The sequence below is a fragment of the Podarcis bocagei genome, assembly GCF_964188305.1.
Source record: "Podarcis bocagei genome assembly, chromosome: 8".
In the NCBI taxonomy this organism is placed as follows: domain Eukaryota; kingdom Metazoa; phylum Chordata; class Lepidosauria; order Squamata; family Lacertidae; genus Podarcis; species Podarcis bocagei.
In genome coordinates this window covers 23846375-23871061 of record NC_138133.1, presented here as the reverse complement: position 1 = coordinate 23871061, position 24687 = coordinate 23846375, and the positions used below count along the sequence as shown (strand labels likewise).

At 45.2% G+C, this 24687-nt stretch overlaps 2 protein-coding genes and 1 long non-coding RNA gene across 3 annotated transcripts in view; 2 read left to right on the top strand and 1 right to left on the bottom strand.

Annotated features, from left to right (window-relative positions):
* LOC308594036 overlaps window positions 1-24687 on the top strand; it is a 294206-nt gene that overhangs the window by 5444 nt on the left and 264075 nt on the right. The window lies entirely within an intron of this gene.
* LOC308593833 (MARVEL domain-containing protein 3-like) lies at window positions 2170-23726 on the top strand (the record flags this gene model as incomplete). The annotated part of the gene is made up of 4 exons (XM_081206573.1): window positions 2170-2469; window positions 5831-5964; window positions 9572-9738; window positions 23035-23726. The coding sequence occupies exons 2-4, from the start codon at window positions 5852-5854 to the stop codon at window positions 23724-23726; spliced, it is 972 nt and encodes a 323-aa protein (XP_081062699.1). The 5' UTR covers window positions 2170-2469; window positions 5831-5851.
* The window catches only part of PHLPP1 (PH domain and leucine rich repeat protein phosphatase 1), a 163582-nt gene continuing 162505 nt past the window's right edge, over window positions 23611-24687 (bottom strand). The window contains exon 18 of the transcript XR_014011028.1: window positions 23611-23743. The gene's annotated coding sequence lies outside the window, so the exon portion shown is untranslated. The remainder of the gene's footprint in view (window positions 23744-24687) is intronic.

The following is a 24687-nucleotide window of genomic DNA, read 5'->3' as shown; positions in this document are numbered from 1 at the left end:
CGAGCGACCTTTTTCAGCCCAAGAGCAATAGATGTGTCTCTTACCTTGGTACATTCCAGTTATGCCAAAGGGAGAAATTTCTGCACATGCATCTCTTCATCCTCCACCCAGGCAAGCAAAAGGCATTTATTTGCACAGTTCAAGGGCACATTCCAGCCAGGCATAAGCACACAAGACAGGTGCAGAGCAGGGCCAGTGAGAAGCATGGCTCAGGAGGTGCAAAACCTCCTGGGCTGGACGTTTGGCCCCTGGGCCTGAAGTTCTCCACACCTGCTATATGTGTTTACTCAGAAACTGGATGTATGGAGTTCAGTGCGCTTTCTCTGGGGTTAAGTGGGTTTGGGGCTGTAGCCCTAGTGACAATTAGGAATGGTACTGTTATAAGTCAATGGGTGTAAGACACCCTAAAGTCCCTGAACCAATAGTGTTAGAATTAAAAAAGCCTTGCAGTATTTAAACTGGGAAATAGCCAGATTTGTGTGTATTTAAGATAGACCCATGTATCTAAAATAGCCCGACTCGTGTGTATTTAAGATAGATCCATGTGTATATTTGAGCTGTGTTCTAGAGGCTTCTAATCCTTTAATTAGCATGTGTTAAAAGTTAATTAAGCCAGGCAAACTTCCTAAGGTGTGTATTAGACAACGATAATCCTAGAGAATCAACGTGAGTTAAGTGTTAATTGAGTCAGGCTAATTTCCTTTGAGGTAATCATCCGTTAGCACAACACAGGATCAAAGAAACCGTTTGATATGCAAATGAAGGGGGTTCTCCCTCCCTCCCTCTGCAGATAAAGAGAGCTAAGTTTAGAGATTAGTGGGTTAGGAAGTAGATTAAGCTGGGCATTAGGTGAGCAAGGAAGGTGCTCTGAACCCCTCCATCACAGGCTCAGGCTGAATATATGTGTAAATAAACCATATGTCACAAAGACACCACAGTCTCTGCTCTGCTTCAGCTGAGGGAGTCAGGGCTCTCTCTTTCCAGCTTCCAGACCAGCCAAAACCACACATACAGTCGAATTCAACTATGCGCTCATCTCGCTTTCAGGCTGAGGGAGCCGGCCTTTGTCCACAGACAGCTTTGGCCAGCATGACTAAACTGCTTCTGGCACAACGAAACACCGTGACGGAAGCCAGAGTGCACAGAAATGTCATTTACCTTCCCGCCGCAGCGGTACCTATTTATCTACTTGTGCTGGCATGCTTTCGAACTGCTCAGTTGGCAGGAGCTGGGACAGAGCAACAGGAGCTCACCCCATCGCGGGGCTACAAACCGCCAACCTTCCCATCGGCAAGCCCAAGAGGCTCAGTGGTTTAGACTACAGTGCTACCCGTGTCCCTATGGTGCCGCGTATCTCTAGCATGCTTAAATTTGCCCTTTTACAAATGCAGTTGGGTCTCGGAGGTGACATGTATCAAGGGAACATAAAACCTTTCCTGAAGATCTGGACTTATGGCTTGTTGTGGAGATCCCCCAGAACAGCATGTGTGTACCTAGCAAACTGCAATGCTTGTGCAAATGGAGCCATTGTACTGTCAAATCCCACCCCAGGTCACTACGTTAAATCACTTTATGGGAAGCAATTCATCATCATCATCATCATCATCATCATTTATTTATACCCCACCCATCTGGCTGGGCTTCCCCAGCCACTCTGGGCAGCTTCCAACAAAATATTAAAATACAGTAATGCATCAAACATTAAGAGCTTCCCTAAACAGGGCTGCCTTCAGGTGTCTTCTAAAAGTCTGGTAGTTGTTCTCTCTTTGACATCTGGTGGGAGGACGTTCCACAGGATTCATAAATCAACTCTTCGCTTTTTCGCCCTCAGACCTCTCTCTCTCTCTGAGGGCCACGTTCCCTCCACAGGTGGGCTTCCTACTTGCACTGCCTTTCTTGCAAACCCCCTTTCTCCACAGGAGCCTCGCCCTTTCGCTGCACCTGCTCCCTTTCCTGGGGCTGATTTCCCCGCCGCCACCCGCGCGCGCCCTCGCCCCTCAGAGCGCGCGGAGGCGGCGGCGGAGGCGGCGGCGGCCGCGCCATTCCGTCCTCCTGGGCCCGCCCCCTCCCGCTGGCTGCCCTCAGGTTCCGCAGGTCACTTCTCTGGGCTTCGAGAGCCGGTGAAACTCCGGGCGGCGCCAAGCGAAACCCGCCTCTCTCCTGAGGAAGAAGAAGAAGAGCCGAGGGGCGGGACGCGGGCGAGTCCTACCTGCGCGCACTCTCCTTCCCCCTCCGCCGCCCTCCTTTCTTTCTTTCTCTCTCCCCCCTTCTCTCTCTCACACACAAAGAAAACAAGGAAATGCAGCCCTGCTGGTCTCCGGAGAGCCTCTCGGGAGGAAACAGAGAAGACTCTTTCTCCCACTTCGAGCCCGAATTCTCTTCCGACGTGCCTCCAGCAACGGCGCAAAGGTCCTGAGCGCCTGGGCTTGTGGGGAGGGCCTTGCAGAGGACTCTCTTGCAAGCGCAGAGGTGAGTCCCAGGGAAATGGGAGTTATACGCCAAACCAGTAAATATAGTGTGGCTTCAGAGCGGGGGGTGGGGGGTGGTCCCCCAAAACCTTTGCCAGTTCCCGCCCAGTTTGAGGTCCGGGGGTTTCATGCCAGCCTCCTCCCCTCTACTAAGGTTGCCACCTGTATTTCAGTGTGAAATGATACGTCCTGCGTCGATAACAGTATTGTGTTTCAGAATCTCTCTCAATCTCTGCCAAGTTGGGGGTCCTCTCCAAACTCATGTTTTTTGAAAGGATGTGTAAAAGGTTTCAGCACAGGTGGAGCTTTATATATATATATATATAAAGGAGATCACTCCCAAAAATTAGTTGAGGGGTTTGGGGGGGGTCACGGGTAAAAATCCCCCATAAAAGAGGACATTAAGGGAGGCAGGGGTTTTTTTGGGGGGGCAGTCTTCTGCTAGGGGGAGGGTTAGAACCTCGGTTAATTTAGTGTTTTTATTGCTTTTCAATGATTTTTGAGGATTTAGGGGGGGCACCTCAGTTAATTTAGTATTTTTATTGCTTTTCAATGATTTTGGGGGGCAACACCCCCCCTTGGCTACACCCATGCCCATTCTGCTAGGCTGTGATAGATTGTAAAGGATTGCTTTGAAGTCACTTCAGCATCAGATTTGGGGGGGGGAATCGCCCCCCACAACCGCCCCGCCCTGTCCTGTATTTTGCCACAGCAAAGGTAGCTGCCCTACGCATGTCAATAGACACCTGACACCTCACTCTGTCCACACAACGTTTAAATATTGTGCCTCCTCTTGCTGCAACTGGGTAGAGTTTTTTGGGGGAGTTTTGGGTAGGCTTTTGGATTGCAGAGAATGAGAAGGAGAGAGCAGGTCCCTCCCCCCAAAAATCTGGATGCTTTTTTCCATTCTTGAAACTCAGCAAATCCAACTTTGCAAAGAAGTCTATTTGCAGACTGGATGGGGGGAGAAAAGAGTAGCCTGCAATCCAAACTGCCAGGTGCAGGGCAGGGCAGCATTCCTGGAGCTCTTGCGTAGAAGGAAGAAGGCAGCTTCTCCCATTGGGGGAAGGGCCATAGGTCAGTGCAGAAAAGGGTCCCAAGCTCAATACCCAGGAATTGATCTTGGAGCACCACTGCCAATCAGCTTCGACAGAATTGACTTAGTCTTAAACGGACCCCTGGTCTGATTCTGTATAATTAGCAGCTTCCTGTTTTCTTGTCACAATTGCACATTTTTGAACCTAAGTCCTTGCTTAAAGCTGCTGCTCCATAACAGAGGCCCTTGGGTGAAATCTGTCCATCTGAGTGGTATAAGGCAAAACAGTGACAACAGGAGTAGCTGGAAGAAGACTTCATTGGTTGGAATCCTGGCTCCTCCACCCAACTCCCTTCTATCCAACTACCTCAGGGGTCAGCAAACTTTTTTAGCAGTCCACTGTCCCTCAGACCTTGTGGGGGGAGTATATGGGGGGGGATGAACGAATTCCTCTGCCCCACAAATAGCCCAGAGATGCCTTTTTAATAAAAGCACACATTCTACTCATGCAAAAACACCAGGCAGGCCCTACAAATAACCCAGAGATGCATTTTAAATAAAAGGACACATTCTACTCATGTAGAAACATGCTGATTCCCGGACCGTCCGTGGGCCGGTTTTCGAAGGGGATTGGGCTGGATCCAGCCCCCGAGCCTTAAGTTTGTCTACCCATGAACTACCCTAATACAGTGCACATGCTTTTTGTTACAAATGGAAAACCCCAAAACAAACAATTCCTTAGTTTCTGCAGCAGCAAGCACAGCAGGCTTTAACTCCCCATGTGATGATGATGATGATGATTTATTATTTATACCCCACCCATCTGACTGGGTTGCCCCAGCCACTCTGGGCATCTTCCAGCATATATAAAAACATAGTAAAACATTAAGCCTTAAAAAGCTTCCCTGTACAGAGCTGCCTTCACATGTTTCCTAAATGTTATATAATTACTCCTCTCCTTAACATCTGATGGGAAGGCGTTCCATAGGGTGGGTGCCAGTACCAACAAGGCCCTCTGCCTGGTGGAGCCCATGAGAAATAGGTTTTGACAACTGCAACATTGTTACGTATGTCTTGTATATGAACCAGTGTATGAACCAGTCTGTAGAAGATTTTAGCTGGCTGTGCTGAAGAAAGTAAACTGGTGGCGAGCTGTACTTTCCGGGGGTGGTGTGTGTACAGAATTAAAGAAGCTGCATTTCTGGGAATTACCGTATTTTTCCATGTATAAGACGATGCTTTTTGCCAAAAAAAAAATTAGGCAAAAATAGGGTGTTGTCTTATACATGGATAGTGAATGCAGAGGGGGGACATGCGATTAATGGCAGCAGCAAGCAGGAGATTGGCAGCGGCGATTGGGCAGGTGGTTGGTGGCTGCGGCAAGGCCTTCTGGCAATTGGCTGTGGGCAGTTGGGTGGGTGGGCTGTTGGTGGCGGCGAGCAGGCAGGCAATTGGTAGCTGCAGCAAGGTGTGCAATTGGCAGTAGTTGTGGCAAGCGATCGGCAGTGGCGGGCAGGCGGGTGAGTGATTGGCGGAAGTGACCTCCCCTACCCCCAAAAAAGCTAAACAACTTAATTTCTTAATTTTGGGTTTAAAAAAATAGGGGTTGTCTTATACATGGGGTCATCTCATACACGGAAAAATACGGTAATCATTTTTTTATCAATTTTATCATTGTTTGCGATGGTTCCACATTTTAAATGAATGATTTTGGAACTGGGTATAGAGCTCTCTATTCATTTCGTTTCCATGTACAGTGGTACCTCAGGTTACAGACGCTTCAGGTTACAGACTCCGCTAACCCAGAAACAGTACCTCGGGTTAAGAACTTTGCTTCAGGATGAGAACAGAAATTGTGCTCCGGCGGCAGCAGGAGGCCCCATTAGCTAAAGTGGTGCTTCAGGTTAAGAACAGTTTTAGGTTAAGAACAGACCCCCGGAACGAATTAAGTTCTTAACCTGAGGTACCACTGTATGGGTTTTGCTGATGCTTAAAATAAAGCAGGATTTCCACCTCCATTTGTTTTTAGTATTTCTCTCATTTCCCCCCCATTAGCGTTTTCCTAACTTTCACAGCTTCAGACTATATGAGGGTTGTTGTTTTTTACCTTTGAGGGCTTGGTAGGTCCTCTGCTCATTTTGACACATATGACACCACAAGCTTTAAAAAGACTACAGTTGCAATTTGCTTACATAGAATTACCTGCCCCTCCCCACCAATATACCTCCTTTGTCTTCCTTACCGAGTAATAAATGTAATGTTGTTTTGCAAACGCTAGTCATTCAGCAAATTGAATCAATAGATTTTGTGTTTTCTATACCTGCAGACAACTTCAGCAAGGCAGAAGATGGCTCACTCAGAGAGACCTCATCACAATACAGATTACAGACAGAGGGAGAGCCCAAGGTCCAGCCGATATATTGAAGAAAGAAATAGGAAACCGTATCCTTCAAATGGAAGGTAAGTTTAAAGAATGAAAACGGGACACAGGAAGCAGGGAGCCAAATAATGCACAGTATGCCATATTTCTACTACTCTTTGGGGTCCATCATGCCACTTTAAACAGCTGTGGCTTTCCCCCAAAGCATCCTGGGAGTTTGTTAAGGGTAGTGCAGATGGATCTGTCTTCATGGGTGATTTCCAAGCCAGAAAAGGCGTCACCGTGGGGACAGGGAGCAACAACTCATTCCAGTATCTTTCCATGCATGACATTATAATAGTTCTGTGTACTGGGAAAGGATGGCATTGTTGTGAACGAAGGTGACTGAGGCTGTGGTCCTGTGCACACACATAAATTGGCACTCACTTGTATTTTTTGCTTCCTTATAAAGGAGTGGCTGAGCCATTTGAGAACATTCCAATGCAACACAATACAAAGTCATGGTATATTTTGCTGGCTTATTAACATTCGCGTGAGCATCCATTTAGATGTAAATAGTCTCCTTCCATGGGGGAGGGGAGGGACACTGAATTAAAAATATGTATGCCCTCCCTCTCTTTATAATCCACTGAGGCTGCATTATTCTAAAGCATTAGACTTTTTAATATATTTATATTTTATTTTAATACAGTCATACCTCGGGTTACATACACTTCAGGTTACAGACTCCGTTAACCCAGAAATAGTACCTTGGGTTAAGAACTTTGCTTCAGGATGAGAACAGAAATCATGCTCCAGCGGCATGGCAGCAGCAGGAGGCCCCATTAGCTAAAGTGGTGCTTCAGGTTAAGAAGAGTTTCAGGTTAAGAACGGACCTCCAGAACGGATTTAAGTACTTAACCCGAGGTACCACTGTATATGGATGCGGGTGGCACTATGGGTTAAACCACAGAGCCTAGGACTTGCCGATCAGAAGGTCGGCGGTTCAAATCCCCGCGATGGGGTGAACTCCCGTTGCTCGGTCCTTGCTCTTGCCAACCTAGCAGTTCGAAAGCACGTCAAAGTGCAAGTAGATAAATAGGTACTGCTCCAGCAGGAAGGTAAACAGTGTTTCCGTGTGCTGCTCTGGTTCTCCAGAAGCGGGTTAGTCATGCTGGCCACATGACCCGGAAGCTGTACGCCGGCTCCCTCGGCCAATAAAGCGAGATGAGTGCTGCAACCCCAGAGTCAGTCACGACTGGACCTAATGGTCAGGGGTCCCTTTACCTTTACCTTTACCACTGTATATATATATAGAGAGAGAGAGAGAGCGTGCGCGCGCAAGCGTTTAAATGAGGTAATTTCAAAGTCTTCCAGGAACTCTCTTTTCTCTGGAAATACAGCCAACCACCATGGTTGCTGGGACAGAGCTCACATTTGTGATCACCGTCACTCTTAGTTTCTGGAGCATCTTATTTTCTGGCATGTGACTTGTTTAAAAGAGGGAGGCAGCTGCATTCCTGATGTCGAAGGGATTGCTCTCTGTTTAGTAGAAAGATTTATAAATCACACAGCTTATGTTGTACAGCTGTTCAGTGCACAAGACAAAAAACCTAAAAGGTCAAGGGGTGGGGAGGAAGGGTTACTGCCCTGCCAGACTTTAACATCTTGGCACCTATGCCTACAGCCAATTGATTAATTTGTTCCTATAGATCATATTCATTAGAAGAGGAAAGCTAGCGGCAAAGTGGGTGACGCTTATAATTGGTGACAGTGTAGCTCGTATGCAGGACCACGGTAATTAATGTCTGCTGATTACAGTTGCATTGGTGTACTTGTAATTCTGCCAATGAGAACAGATGAATGCAAAAGATGCTAGGACTGGAAAATCTAATTGAGTGAATAAATGCTGGCTTAGGGTTGGAATAATAATTAAAATAAGAAATCCGAAGAACATTAAGTGAAAGCCAATAACAGCTTGGCAGTGTTAAGGTTAGTAATTCAGTAAACTTTGAAAACCAGTTTGCAGGGCTGTGGTAACCTATATGACCAAGGGCAAGCATGATAGCTGTTATGGAAAGGAGCTAAAATGCTGTTAATCGTACCTTTTAAATAATGGGGAACTCCACCCCCCATGCACAGAGCCTTCTTAATATTCAGTGTTAAAACTGAAAACCAAAGTGAAGACATACAAAAAGGAAATAGCCTTTACATATTCATAACAAGGGGAGATATTTTTTTTCTGCTGAAGGCCTTCTTAAATCACCCAAATGCTCATAATCTAGGATGAAGAACAGCTTCCAGACAAGCAGGCCAGGTGGTTCAGCCCCCTCCAAGTCCCATATTATATTTTGACAGGTGGATGGGGCCACCTGCTTGTCAATAACCTGACATCAACAACATGTCAGTCGAAGCATTTTAAATCAAACCATGCAAGCAAAGGCATAGCTCTTTGCAAGGGCTGGGGACCAGCCAGTTGTCAGCGCTTGCAAAGAAACAAGATTTTACAGGTACCACTTATCAGCAGTGCCTGCAAACTCATCTTTCAGCAGGGAGCCGTGTCTTCAGCTGACCCGCACCTGACATGTTTGCAGGGCGTGGCTTGCAAAAAATGGCCTCAAAGGCCAAATAGGGTCTACCAGCCCTAATTAGGTGTGTTAGGGGTTGCCTAAAGGTAAAGGTAAAGGGACCCCTGACCATTAGGTCCAGTCGTGACCGACTCTGGGGTTGCGGTGCTCATCTCGCTTTACTGGCCGAGGGAGCCGGCATACAGCTTCCGGGTCATGTGGCCAACATGACTAAGTCACTTCTGGCAAAGCAGAGCAGCGCACGGAAACACCATTTACTTTCCTGCTGGAGCGGTACTTATTTATCTACTTGCACTTTGACGTGCTTTCGAACTGCTAGGTTGGCAGGAGCAGGGACCGAGCAACGGGAGCTCACCCCGTTGCGGGGATTCGAACCGCCGACCTTCTGATCGGCAAGCTCTAGGCTCTGTGGTTTAACACACAGCGCCACCCGCATCTCTTCGGGGTTGCCTACCAGTATTTAAAGGGGACACAGGTGGTGGTGTGGTCTAAACCACTGAACCTCTTGGGCTTGCTGATCAGGAGGTCGGCAGTTTGATTCCACGCGATGGGGGCTCCAGTTGCTCTGTCCCAGCTTCTGCCAACCTAGCAATTCGAAAGCACGCCAGTGTAAGTAGATAAATAGGTACCACTGAGGTGGGAAGGTAAATGGCATTTCTGTGCGCTCTGGTTTCTATCATGGTGTTCTGTTGTGCCAGAAGCAGTTTAGTCATTCTGGCCGCCTGACCCGGAAAGCTGTCTGTAGACAAACGCCATCTCCTTCAGCCTGAAAGCGAGATGAGCGCTGCAACCCCATAGTCACTCCAGGGTTCCTTTTACCTTTTACACTATTTAAAACCATAAGAAGTGTTCGGGTGTGTCAAATCTCCACTGAAAGGGCATTCCACAGTGTGGTGCCAGCACTGAGATGCCCCTGCTCTTTGCTGCTGTCCTCTCGGTGTTGGACAGCAGAGGATTCCAGAGCAGGGTTTCAAACGATAAAGGGAGTATTGGGTGGGTGGATGGGAATATATGGGAGATCTATGAACTTGAAAAGTGGCGTAGAATTCTCTTTTAAGTAAAATAAGTTTTAAGAAGGCGATGCTTAAGGTATCAGTTATTTATCCTTCTCCACCTGTAGGTCACCAGAAGGAACAACGGAAAATCCTAGATACCCCACAGCTTTTGCAGACCCTCACCAAAACAACCCAGGAACACCTCAGGAATATGTTGATTCTTCACCACCGTTGTTTTATCCTCGAAAAGAGACTTTTTCTGAGAAGTGCTCAAACCTGTGTTCAAGAAGAGGTATGCAAACATTTGTCTTACTCTACTCAATCGCATCCTTTGATCCACAAAGTTGTTTAAAGAGGAGTACAAGTGGGTCTTTTGTTGGGGGAGCAGAAAGAATAAGAGGTTTCAGCTTTCCCTGAACTCTTCCTCAGGCAGAACAAAGAACAGGAGGAGATCAAGTAATTTAAATTCACAGCTTGCAGCCAAATCCAATTTTATAACAAATGGGGGCACTTACTGGCCACACCTGGCTAGCAATCTCCTAGCATATCAAATAGTCATTGATAAAGGTTTAAAGAGCCGCAGGTTTTCACATACATCTTCAGTGACCCCAGGGAGTCAAATGTTTCAGTTTTTTCCATTATTTGGAGAATCCAGCATGACTGCATATTTCAGTGCCCTTGCTGAAAGGATGGTAATCATGATACTCGGCCGATTTCATTTCTTGGGATTAAATAACATTGTGTCCCCTTTCCCAAACTCCTAGCCAAAAGTTGTAAAGGCAATGGAGAATGATACCTTGGGCATCACAGTCTGTTTTTTAACAGTGTTGTGTGGTTGGCTCCATTGCTTGGAGACGGGTGCTCAGTCTGAAGCTGGGAAGCACACCTTTAAATGCTTACCTTGGATTAAGGTAAAGGTAAAGGCACCCCTGACCATTAGGTCCAGTCCAGTTGTGGCCAACTCTGGGGTTGCGGTGCTCATCTCGCTTTATTGGCCGAGGGAACCGGTGTGCAGCTTCCGGGTCATGTGGCCAGCATGACTAAGCCGCTTCTGGCGAACCAGAGCAGCGCACGGAAATGCTGTTTACCTTCCCGCTGGAGCGGTACCTATTTATCTACTTGCACTTTGACGTGCTTCCGAACTGCTAGGTTGGCAGGAGCAGGGACTGAGTAACAGTAGCTCACCCCGTTGCGGGGATTCGAACCGCCGACCTTCTGATCGGCAAGTCCTAGGCTCTGTGGTTTAACCCACAGTGCCACCCGCGTCCAGATTACCTTGGATTACGCATAACCAAATTTACTCAACATGCAGTTTCCTGCACAGTAGCCAGATTTCATCATTTCATGATTTGTGTTTCCTTCTCAGCACACAACGCAATTTATGAAGTTGTAAGCTTGAGAGAACCTTTAGGATACTGATTCTCCACCCCGCACCTCAGCAAAATAAATTATCTCTTACAAAATTCACCTCATATGACTATTTTAAATATCTCACTAGAGTCATTTCAGCTTTGGATTTTGCCAGTTATTTTTAGTTCATGCCTTAAATTCCAGCCTTCCACTCCCTTGGCCCTTTTTGAAGTTTCACCTCAGCCAAAGTGAAGTTCAGCTTCCGGCAGCAGCTGAATGTCGGCATTTTTGTGTGTGTGGCTACTCTTTCCTTGTCAGTTTGTTAATGTTATATGACATCAAGGCATCTCGAGGTATATAGCAAAGTGAAGTTTCCTGCAGCTCACTCTGAGCTTATTACAGGAATTCGGGCATTATTTCTTGCCCTCTCCCAGAATTCTCCCCTTTGACCTTCTCAGGGGAAGCAAGAGCTGCCCAGTCTTGGGCGTATTTATTTACAAGTGAGTTCCATTTGTTCAATGGAACTGCCAACTAAAAAGGCTTGTAGCCCTGGCTTCTACCCAGCATGCTCACTTGGCAGGAAGAAACTAAAGAGAATTACAAGCTGTTTTCTGTTCCCTGCCCCCACCCCAGCCCAATCAAGTTCTCCCTTGGGTCCTCCGAAGTTGTGGTCATCTTTTTTTAAAAAGAACATATTTATCTTATTTGGTATTAGTTGCCTTGCGATCATCCAATACCAGGACCTGCCCAATAAATTTTGCTGCCTGAGGCAAGTGGCACCTACACCCCCAAGATCAGTTGAGTTATTCTGGTACCTGATGCAAATAATAATAATAATCCCACAAACCCCTCTCCCCCACGCTCCTTGCTAGCAGTAATAATGCAGCATGAATAAATAACTACTTAAATGTATTGCCCTTGTGGCACCCAACATCAACTGCCTGGGGAAGATGCCACACTCTATCCAATGACAGGGCCGGGCCTGCGCAAATATTAAGCTTTAAAGAAAGACCCATAAGGTTGTTTACTGCGGGGTAGAGGTAGATGGTAGCTTTTCCTCTTTCTTCCTCACTTCCTGGAGAGTGGACAAGGTGGGGTGAAGGTAAACGAGCTGGCTTCTTTTTCGCTGTCAAATATTAAGAATGCAGTGGATCGGATTTCTGGAAATTCCAAACAGCTGGGGAGGGCAACGCCTCTGAGTATTTAGGAATGAATGTCTAAATCCGACATACCTGGCCCTGAAGCAGAACAAAAAGCAGTTGAAGTGTGGATTTGGCAACCTTTTGCGATATGGTAGCTGCTTAGGGTGCTTCCAGGCAGAAGTGGTTTGTGGGACCAGTGCTCCTCTTGCATGACAGTTTTTTTGCAGCGTCCTCACAATGTTATTGGTATCTAAATACCAGCCTGTCTTTCCTTCCCCAATCCGGATTTTCCCTTTATGTGGAAAATCTGATAAAATACATTGTCTGCGATAGCAAACACCTGTCTCCTGGAAGCACCCTTAATGTCATTGGAGATCAGCTGCAACCAGAGAGGAGTTATCTGATTTGGTAAGCATTATCACATTCTCATGACCATACAGAAATGTGATGTTTGTCGTAGGCTGCAGTACATGGGACTAACTTCTGAGCACACATGTATAGAATTCTGCTGTGAATCCGCATTATCCAGCTACCTAATAAATAGCTCTCCCTGTGGATGTAATCACATATCAAATGGGTAAGAAGACTTCTTTGTGGTTAATATGAATTCATCTGCCATAGTAAAATACTTAGTAGTTTTTTCCATTACTGGTAGGCCTAGAGCTTATTAGAGGTGGATCTTGTTATTTTTCAGTACCATTTTTAGCTATTTCAGTCTACAGGTAGGTGTGTGTGTTTTAAATGGTGCATTGCTTTCCATGTTTGAACAACTAGATCTACTGAGAGAGAGATTAATAGTTTTGTAAAGTCAAGCATATGTCGATTAGGTTTACTCGGAGAACCTCTTTTTGATAGAATGAGCACAAACTTGAGTGTGCTTTATAGGTGGAAGGCAAGAATAAATGGAACTCTTTCAACAGTTTGACAGAAACGGGGCGGGGGGGGGATTGCCTTAAGGGAATATTGTGATCTTGAAAGAGATTTCAGAGTAAAAGTTGGTCTAGAAAAGAATTGCAGAGAGCTAAACTCTAAAATAGGATGGCATTTTGCAAAACGACCAGATTGTTACCATTAGCCAAATAAATGTATAGTCGGTTCTGCAGGCATAATCAGATTCTGAGGCTACGGTTCTGTGTCTGCTTACCTGAGAGTAAGTGTCATTGCATTCAATGGAACTTAAGTTTGAATAAATGTGTATAGAATAATTCTGTTGTGTGAATGCCCCAGCTGAAATGACTTGGGGGAAGACCTTCTTGCAGGTTCAGTCTCCGACATCTCCAGTAGTTGTTGTTGTTTTGTTAATAATAATAATACAAAAAAATGCTCCTCCATTGGACAGTTCCAGATTATTCACTCACTCACACACACAAGTGCCAGCTTCCTTGCCAGTCTTTCTTCACAAAGCAAGTACCTTGCTTCCTTGACCATGACTGTTCCCTGCCTTCCGTCTTCAGTGTCACCTGTGTGCCCCCAGCAAGGGCACTTCCCATTTGCAAATTAGCAAGTGACTAAATTGAATCCCATCAGCAAATAAAATTAGGATATAGCTATAAAGTGATTTCCCCCCTCCTTCCCCCGGGATATGCTCATGCATTAATAAACCAGCATAAATTCATGTGTGTCTGAAAGCTACTCTTCCCCCCGCTTAACAACCAGAACATTTAATCAGAATCTTAAAGGAACTGGAACAGAGGTCATACTGCCCTAGGAAGAAGTGCATCCTTATTTTTGGGATCGAGGTGCTGCGTCAATACTAACCAGATCTCTGCCTTTAAAAAAAATAATCAAATTCTGTGGCAAATAAGAGAATGAACTGTGCATATAAATACTATATGCACGTATCTGCGTTTATGGGTTCTGTTTTGTTTTTTTAGGGAAACATGCTAGCAGATCTGTATATGTAACTCAGGAGATATTTCCCTGTATGCAGAAAGCTTTTTTAAAAAAAATACATGCTGTTTTGTTTTGTTTAATTTGTGATCCACCCTCATAGGGTACTAGATGGTTATGGAAGGTACGGAAATGTTGTTGTTGTTGATGACGACGACAACAACAAATAAATAAATAACTTTCAGAGTTTTGTATCTCACAGGCATGTAGCCTTAGCTTTCTACCCTTTGTCTTCTGTATTCCCTTTGTTGCTGATTTATGCCCCTTCTCCCTTTACAAAGCTGCAGAAATACGGCTCTTCCTCTCCCATCATCTCAGCAAAAACCATGGTCCATGCTCTGAACATCCCTTTCCTAGATTTCTGCAACCTTCTCCTATTTTGTATCCCATTGCACCCCCCCCACACTTCATCCCAGTACAGTGTTCAGGGGCAAAAAGATAATTCAACTAGCCTAATAATTCAACTAGCTGCTTTTTAAAAGGGAACTGAAAGGGCTCTTTGGACAGAGAATTTTCTTTCTTTCTTCAATTCCAGTGAAGAAAGTGCTCTGAGCAAGAGAGAGACCCATGAATGCTGGCTTTAGGTCTTCTGAGGAAAGCCAGGATACTGTGAAAATAAATAAATATTGTTTCCTTCCTTCCTTTTTGAGCACTGCTCCTCTGGGGTCCTCCCTCAGGACCACAGCTTCAGCGCTTTCGGGTTTTCATTTAAAATCCTCTAAATTCCACTTCTCAGAGTACACAGCATCTTTGTTACTTCTCTCTGATGAATCGGGCAAGTGTTTTGATACTGATAGAAATCGCTGTGGGGTGAATATTGGAACTATTGTTACAGCATGCTTAGGCCTTAGTTGAACTCATCTTAAGCTGGAGGAGCAAAGAAGCCCTCCGTTGGATTCTGTAACCTTCAGGGAAGCTAGTATCAGGTCTTGTATTTTAGGTCATTTCAGATTGCTTGGGTTTCTAAGCATTTCCGTAAGAATAAGCTGCAATCCAAATGCCCATTAGTCTGGGCTAGTTTTGAGTGGAGACATCCTTCTGCTTGCTTCACCTGCACAGACTTTCTGACTAAACATGCAGTTAGATGGAAGCCTTGCCTGCTACTAAGGGATGCTGTTCACAGTTTTGTGTTGCCCTCTTTGGGGAATCGGCCTTGGGAGAAAAGTTACAGGAGTGTGAGACGAGGCGAGGACAAACAGGCAGGGTGGATGAAGTCGAGGAGACCCCATAACTCTTAGGACTCCCTTACCGCCCTCCTACAATATATTTTTAAGATTTCCCTTAAACCTTACATAATGTGAAATGCACTGGCCAACAGTGTAGGCTGTTTCAAAACAGGGGTTATGTGAGCAGCCAATAATTTGGCGGCTGCATTTTGAACCAGTTGAAGCTTCTGAAAAGCCTTCAGGGGCAGCCCTGCGTAGAGTGCATTGGGATAGTCCAGTCTGGAGGCTACCAGAGCATGGAGAACAGTGGCCAAGTCACCTCTGTCCCAAGGGATCCAATAAGCCCATTGAGGGCCACGATGGAGGAACGGGGTGTTTGGGAGATGACCTCAGTCGCGTGCAACAGCACATACCTGATGTCAGCTAGGTTTGCATTTAGCTAGAATGCTCACTTTAGACTTATTCACTTAGCTGTTTTAAAGTGGAAAAATCCCCCCTCAGTGTGCTGCTATATATAATAATAATATAATAAGTACATCAAACTTGGCTTACATTTTCGTTACTGCTTTGCAACCACGGTATTGGATAGGTGTTTGCAGGTATTGCCAAGCAACTAAGGAGGATCAACAGGGACATGGGCTGAGGACCTACGCTTCCCCGTAATATTAGCACCCTGACATTCCTGCAGACCTGTCTACCCAGAATCTCTGTTTTGGACTCAAGCATATAATTAAAAAAACAGCATCTTAAGGCAGTGGGCAGTGATTGAACCTGGTCTATACTTAGAAAGGTAAAGGGACCCCTGACCATTAGGTCCAGTCGTGACCGACTCTGGGGTTGCGGCGCCAGGGAGCCGAGGGAGCTGGCGTACAACTTCCGTGTCACGTGGCCAGCATGACTAAGCCACTTCTGGCGAACCAGAGCAGCGCACGGAAACGCCGTTTACCTTCCCGCCAGAGCGGTACCTATTTATCTACTTGCACTTTGACGTGCTTTTGAACTGCTAGGTTGGCAGGAGCTGGGACCGAGCAACGGGAGCTCACCCCTGTCATGGGGATTCGAACCGCCGACCTTCTGATCGGCAAGTCCTATGCTCTGTGGGTTAACCCAGAGCGCCACCCGTGTCCCTGGTCTATACTTAGGATAAGTATAAAAAGGAGGGTAGAAACTTAAGCTGGAGGAAAGGAGTCTGATTGGATTTTTTTAAAAAAAGTTTCCCTTTTTAAAATACAAAAATAAAAATACCCACTGCTCGAGTTGTAGAGAACTCAGGCACATCTATAAAGGTACGCAGACAAACATTGCCCTAATATGATAAAACAAACCAAGCGACTGACTGCCTCCTCTCACTTTGTAGCAGCTCATATAAATAAAAGACAGGTTTTGCAAGCTTCCTCCACAAACAGAAGGCAGGTACAATTGGCAGTTAACTTCTAGGTGGTAGACTTTGTTAAGAATCTCTCTGCGACTGATCAAACTGCTGGCCTTCAGGGAACCTAGGTTTTGTATTTTGGGTCATTTCAGATTGTTGGCGTCGCCTACGCATTTCTGTAAGTATACATAAGCTTGGATCCAGACTAAGGCTGCAACCCAACTGCCCCTTACTCTGGGCTAGTTCTGAGTGGAGACATCCTTCTGCTTGCCTGTGTCATTCCACCTGCGCAGACTTTCCAGCCAAACACGCAGGTATTTGGGAGCCTCACCTGCTAGTAAGGGAGGCTTCCTCCACAGGAAGCAAAACACAAGGCAGGTACAGTCGGCAGTTAGGTGGTGCAAGAGATCAAACTATGCAGCATGAAAGTGTTACTCTGGGTAGACATTTGTTTATCCTAACCTGCCCCCAAGTGGCCAAGTAATTAATTGGTATTGCTTTAGGGAAGCCTTGGTCATTTATTTGCACTATGCATAACTGCATTTAAAACTTACTTTCTGCAGCCATTGAGTCTTCCTTTACATTTAAGGAGGGGCATAGAGTTAAGTTAATTAGCTTTCCGCACGACAAATTTACAGGGACTTTCTGCTGGTTTTGCTCAGGCTTTTCCAACTTCCAAACTGCAAGGTTGTGAAGTATCCCTGGGCACATTTCTCCCAACATTCAGAAGATTAATCAATACCTTTAGTGAGTGCCTCTTCTAAAGACAGTGGTAGTGGTTCCTTGCCCCCCCCCCCTTTTTAAATGATATATATGTTATGTCTCTTAAGTTGGTTGCAGACCCTCCAAGTGTCCCTATTTTCCGGAGACGTCCCTGATTTAGAGAAGCCATCCTGGTTTCTGATTTGATCCTGTAATATCCTGCTTTTCCTTAGGATGTCCCTGTTTTCATTGGAGGGCATAGAGCCCTGAACCCTGAACCTTCTGAAGGCAGCCTTGTATAGGGAAGGTTTTTTAATTGCTTTTTGTTTTACTATGTTTTATGTAGGTTGGAAACTGCCCAGAGTGCTGGGGCAGCACAGTTAAGATGTGTGGGGTATAAATAGTAAAATTATCACTACAGAATGAGACATCCCTATTTTCATCACGGAAATGTTTGAGCGTATGTGGTTGCACAACAGGTAAATAGTTACATTAAGAGAGAGGCCTTTATTATACCAGACTAATGGGAAAAGATTGCACTTGTGCGTATACCTAACCCCTTCTTGACACCAGATATTGTGTCTGGAGTAACAAGTTGCATTTCTGCAACTAAACCTAAATGGAAAAATATCCACAGTCAAAGAACTTGGTCTGAGAGCCAGTTTGGTGTAGCCGTTGGAAGTGTTAAGTTGAGACACGGCGAGACCAGGGCTAAATCTCCACTCAGTCGTGATGCTCGGTGGGCGGGTTTCGGCCAGTCACTCTACCCAACAGGGTGGTTTGTTCATAATGTTGTTGTTGTTTTAAACAAGTTTTTTTATTGGGGGTTTCTGTGTTACACAGCAAACAGATAAACAGGGAACAATACATCCATTGTCTCCACTTTCAGTTCATAATCTTTTTCATAGTTCGTTTACGCTTGGTGAGAGAAATTTTTGTCATAGACTTCTTGCAGTTGGGGGAAAGTGGGATTGAAGGAGATATTGTTCTTTTGTTCTATTGTCTATTCTTAGTGTAGGGAGGGTTGTGTCAGCATCACATGGTAGGTCCTTTATTTATTTATTCATTAATTTTTATTGATATTGCGAGAGGTTAGGGGTTCCCAAGCTTGGTTGGTTGTGTTTATATTACAGTGGTACCTCGGGTTACAGACGCTTCAGGTTACAGACGCTTCAGGTTACAGAGTCTGCTAACCCAGAAATAGTACCTCGGGTTAAGAACTTTGCTTCAGGATGAGAACAGAAATAGCTTGCGGTGGCGTGGCAGCAGCGCATTAGCTAAAGTGGTACCTCAGAGAAGACCCTGTTCTCTATCCCACCAGTGGGTGGGCATATGGAGCAGCTTTTTCAGGTTAAGAATGGACCTCCAGAACAAATTTAAGTTCTTAACCCGAGGTACCACTGTATGTCCCAAGGTTGTGTTATATTGATTTGTATGCTGTTGCAAGGAATAGGTCATTGCCCTGTTGTGCTGCGTGTGTAATAAAGGGGAACCACACTGGGGTGAAGGCATCCTCCGTAGCTTGTCCCAGTGCTAGTTTGAGTTTGTTGGTTAACTTTTCTAGTAGGGCGGTTTCCCATACGTGGTCTATTTTCACTCCTGATAGGCCTTTCCAGTGTCTAGTTATATTTCTAGCTGCTGAAAGTAAGTGACTTACAAATTCCTTGTAGTGCGCTTGTGTGTTGTTGGCCTGGAAGGTATTTAACAGGCAGCCCCAGCTTACGTTGTGCATTGCAAGGAGGCCTAAGCTATAGCACCTTCCCAAACCCCCGTCGCTGATTTACTCTTTCTGACACAGTAGTACAAAAATAACTTACTAAGAACACTCCTCGGAATAATGTTGGTCAAATGTACTCAAGGCCTCATTTATCAGTGTTTGGGGGGGAAAGATGGCTTAATATTTGGGCCTTACACTCTGGCCTCACTTGGAATCCCAGTGGGTGCTGATTCAGAGCTCCTGGCAGAGATCATTCACTCCACCAAAAATTACTCCACCAAAAATTGGTATCTGAAGAAGTGTGCATGCACACGAAAGCTCATACCAAGAACTAACTTAGTTGGTCTTTAAGGTGCTACTGGAAGGAATTTTTTTATTTCCACCAAAAATTGTTTTGGAAGAAGTTCTTAAATGACTTCAGAAGGTCCTCCGTGCATCCTGGTTTACTGAAGTTCTGCCACTGCAAGGCACAACAACCGCCTTGAGTCCCTTCCAGCAGCTGGGAGGATTGTAAGCTTCGTACTAAAAAGTCTTCCAATGGCTGTTGCAAAGGCCTGGTGTTTCAGACAGACAACACTAGACTCTTCAAATTCTGTACAGTGTGCTAGCAGCCCTAATTTGATTCCCCTTTCCTTCCCTCTCCTCTTGTCTTGTTTCATGGTAGGAGCACCCTCATTTAAGAGAATCTGGACTCTGGAAGATGTCAAGAAGTCAAACATAACAGCATTGAAACCCTAATCTGGACGCCTACGGTTGTCAACCCAATGCCTTGGGGGGAGCCCATAACCATGCCATGATGAAGGCAATAACCCTTTTTTTGTTGCTGTTCACCAGCGACTGACATGCAACCTTGCAGTATATAGGCAATTATGGCTAGTAACCATTGATGATGGGACGCGGGTAGCGCTGTGGTCTAAACCACAGAGCCTAGGGCTTGCCGATCAGGTGGTCGGCAGTTCAAATCCCTGCGACGGGGTGAGCTCCCATTGCTTGGTCCCTGCTCCTGCCAACCTAGCAGTTCAAAAGCACACCAGTGCAAGTAGACCCTTGGGGTCCCTTCCAATTCTATGATTTGCTCTAAACTATCCCAGTCACAACCAGTTAGAGATTTAAAGGATTGCCTTCTCCCGCACAATACCCTGACTCCTTCCAGTCTAAATTGCTAGCACATTTGTAAAGCTAAGCAGGGCCTGGTAAAGTTTCAACCTGGATGGGGAACTGTTGAGATTCCTGGATAGCAGTGGGTTGGACTAGATGACCCTCAGGGTCTCTTGCAATTCTGTGATTGGTCAAGATCCTTGGAGAAGACCCTGTTCTCTATCCCACCAGTGGGTGGGCATATGGAGCAGCTTTTTCAGAGGCAGCATCCACACTGTGGAACCACAAGGCAGCTTCACCTCAATGCTTTCCCTCCTTTCAACACTTGTGAAAACTTTTGTTTTGTTTTTGCTATGTCTTTAGTATTGGTTACTTTTCACACCCCAACCTGGGCTGTATGTTATTTAAGCGGCCACGTTTGCAATCTGCGTTTTCTCTGCTGTTCCCGTGTTTAACTGTGGCAGACTGGGTTGCTTTATTTGGGTTTGTTTGTAATATGCTGCTGCTTCCCTGTCCTTTTCTGGGGGCAAGGGGGGAGTAAAGTACATAAAAACTTCTTAGCCATTTAAAAAAAATAACACTGTTATTATCCTATGGTGGAAGCTTCAAAATGGCCATGCTCTCTTGTGATAACTGCAGACGTTGCATGACTAAATGCAGTTGGCTGTTGATGGACGAATGGAAAATTTTTACAAGAGCTACCATTATTGTTACAGATTTGGCTCAGGCGTGGGTCTCATAGGAAGGACCCCAAGACAAAGAGTGTCTTATGTAGTGAAGCTGTTCCATGGCTTGTGCACTTTTGTATCACTGGTTTCCAATAGAAAGCACCACTCTGCAGCCTGACCTGGAAGGCAACAAACTCCCCTTCAGCAGATTATTTTAAGCAGAGGCCAGATAGTCACCTAGCAGCTGTGGTGGCGCTGTGGTCTAAACCACTGAGCCTCTTGGGCTTGCCGATCGGAAGGTCAGCGGTTTGAATCCCTGCACGCTCCCGTTGCTGTGTCCCAGCTCCTGCCAACCTAGCAGTTTGAAAGCACACCAGTGCAAGTAGATAAATAGGTACTGCTGCAGCGGGAAGGTAAATGGTGTTTCTGTGCGCTCTGGTTTCTGTCACGGTTGTGCCAGAAGCGGTTTAGTCGTGGTGGCCACATGACCCGGAAAGTTGTCTGTGGACAAACGCCGACTCCCTCGACCTGAAAGTGAGATGAGTGCCGCACCCCATAATTGCCTTTCACTGGACTTAACCATCCAGGGGCCCTTTACCTTTTTTAACCTTTACCTTTTCTTATCTTCAGCCGGTTGAATTATATGCCATTGCAGGTCTCTTCTCCCATATGATGTCAGGGAGAAGGCTAGGCTAGAACCATCTTCCAAACATCTACCTTGTTTAGAATATGGACCAGTTTTCCGTTATAAAATAACCCTTCCGATTTTTTTTAAATTATTATTATTTTTTTTATTAAAAGTTTTTTTCTTAGAATCTCCAAACATTCAATTTTCACATCACATAGTTTCACTTATTGGACCTCCCTCAATTCCTCTGGTAATCTTCCTTAGTTATTCCTCTACCTACGCATTTCTTAATTATAATATCACCTTTAAGTAAATTTTCCTATTTTCATTTTCTTTCTTGCAATATTTCTTATTTTTTTCACAAAGCTTCTTTAAAACACACTAGCGTTGTGTGATCCTCACATACAGTTTTCAAATACTCCCTAAATTTTTCCCAGTCCTCCAGAAACTTATGGTCTCTTTGAAATCTGATTTTCCCCGTTAATTTGTCCAATTCTGCATAATCTGTTAATTTTGTTCTCCATTCTTCCAGAGTCGGTGCCTCTTCTTGTTTCCATCTCTGGGCCAATAGGGTTCTCGCTGCTGTTATTGCATACTGAAAAAGTTTGCTATCCCTCTTATTTATTGCATTTCTAGTTACTCCCAGTAAAAAAATCTCTGGTCTCTTTACAAAATTATACTTCAACATTTTCTTTAACTCATTGTATATTGTTTCCCAAAACCCCTTCACCTTTTTGCATTCCCACCACATGTGCATAAATGTGCCCTCCTTCTCTTTGCACTTCCAACATTTATTACAAATTTTATACATTTTTGCAAGCCTAGCCGGTGTCATATACCATCTGTATACCATCTTCATAGTGTTTTCTTTCAACGTAATACATGCCGTGAATTTCAAATTTTCAATCCATATTTTTTGCCACTCCTCCAACTCTATACTATACCCTAAATCCCTGGCCCAGTGAATCATTACCTCTTTCACCTCTTCATCCATCATTTGCCATTCCAATAAAATTTTGTACATTTTAGATATTGTCTTACAATCGCTATTAATAATTTCTGTTTGAAATTTCGAGTCTTTTTCATTATATCTTCTCTCTTTTACCTCCTTTTTAAACATATCGCTTATCTGAAGATACTGCAGCCAATCATATACATGTTCTTTTACTTGCTCATATTACTTATTATACTTACGTATATTTTACTTACTCCTCATATTAATTTTCTTAATTACTATAGCCTCTAATGGAGATAACCAGTGTGGAACTCCCCTTTCTAATATGTTTTTATATCTGTCCCATACTTCAATTAGCGATTTCCGGAAGATATGGTTTTCAAACGATTTGTGTCCCTTTTTCTTCTCTTTCCATAAGTACACGTGCCACCCGAATCTATTATCGAATCCCTCTAAGTCCAATAGTTTTGTATCTTTTAATTTTATCCATTCTTTTACCCAGCAAAGACATGATGCCTCATAGTATAACTTCAAATCAAATCAAAATAACCCTTCCGATTTTAGTAGTACAGGTCAGGAACAATTTTACCATGCAATGAGCTGTGAGTGCAATCCAAGCCTGAGACACAGCTACGCTGCAGATCCCAGAAACCTTTGTCTGCATGATTGCACTGGGCTATTTGACCAAACTGGATTTATGTTTTAGTCTTATGTGTGGTTCAGATTTAGTGTTAACGTTACTGCACTGATGGCCTCATTGGTTGCGCTCTTTATTTTACAGGAGGGTTTTGACGCTTAAAGGCAGCTGATAAATAAACACACAGACATGAGTTTTTCTGCAGCAAAACTATTCAGAGGCACGGATTAGTTTATTTAACTCTCCTCTCTCTTTCTCTGCAGGAATCTTGCAGTTTGTTGAAATCATACTTAACATTTTGGTGCTGGTCTGCATAGGAGCAGCTCAGGCATCCATTTCCGGCTTCACCTCCATGGGAGGCCTGGGCTCCTTCAACATCAATTCCGCCTACAGCCCCTTTGAAGGGGTAGAGCTGCAAGAGGTGAGGGACCTGGACATGCAGTTCAACCAGATGAGAGCTCCTTGCGTCTATGGCGGCGTGGCCTTCAGCCTAACGCTGCTGTGCCTTACCATTCTCTTCCTCGTCGCCGGAGGGAAGCCCATCCATCGCCTCTCGGTCCGGTTGCTCGTCACGGAATGCGTCTTCGACGTCCTCGCTTGCCTGGCGTACATCGTGGCCGTGGGCCTCTACCTCCACTTTGTCCTGCAAGTCAACGCGACGGAGGTGTGCAAGAAAAGAGAGAGGCTTTACGCCAGGCGAGGCTACACATCTATGAACTGCAGCGTGCAAGGCGGAGATGCTTCCGTGGCTCTTTTTGGCCTCCTGGTGGCTTGCCTGTATTTCGCAAGCACTGTGGTCTGTTTCCTCACCATTCGGAGCGTACGGGAGTTCCAGAGGCAGGCGGCGAAGGTGCAGTACAGCCTTGAAAGGACCTACAGCGAGGGAGACCAGCACAAGGCCTACAAGAGGCCAGAAAGCATCGACGGGGCTAGGACCTTTGCCACCCTGGTGTAGCCAACGCTAGGACAACACTGTGAAAAAACACATTGGGAATGGATTGTTTTCCTACTGCTGAAAGTTAGCCATCAATCGGAGTTGCCGAACTGCATTTTTTAAGTCAGGCAGCATAATATATATATTTTTTGTGTGAAAAAGGAAGTGTTTGTGCAAGTAATTCTAGATTTCCTTTCTGTGTCGATGGGCTTGTTTTTAAACGGACTAATTGCATCTCTGCTGTGACTTGGTCTAATAAGGACTGCTTCTACTAGGCTCAATGATGCTACCACTGGTTTCCTGTGACAGGCTTCAGGACTGCACCTGCAGTGATAGGAGAAACAGGGCTTCTTCCCACAAGAGGTTGGAAATGGATCGCTTAAGGAAATGGGGTTGAAGAAGGCAGGTAAGCAGCAAGGGGCTACCAGGGTCTATGAAGCACACTGGCCCAAGAGAGAAGGAAGAATGGAGGGCTCCAATGCAAGAGTCTAAATGACATTGCTTTGAATATTGTGGGCTTTCAGGTCCACTGATCAGAATCCCAATGCAGTCTCTGGCTATAGGCTCATTCCTCTGTCCCCAATCGTAGCCAGTCTGGCTTAAGAACTGTCACAAGGAGGGGGGAATACTGCTTTGGGAGATATTGCTCATTGGTATACTACTGATCACAAGTTTAATTAATGGCCTTTCACCTCCCCTCCCAAGATTTGCCCTTTATATATAAGAAAGAAGCAGATGGCTAGTAGCCATCTCAAGATCCCGTAGCAATGGATTCCTTGAGGAGAAAGACATTGCTTTCCTTTTGGGATTGAAATTCATTGCCAACAGCACACTTTTTGCCCCCACCCTCACTGCTTGCTGTGGCTCCGATTTTCCCCTTCTGCCATGCTTTTTTTCAACCTGTGTTCATGGGTTTCTTATTGTTCCCTGTTGCGATTTTGAAATCTTTTAATACTATGGGTTTTTTGCCAAGTTCTTTTAG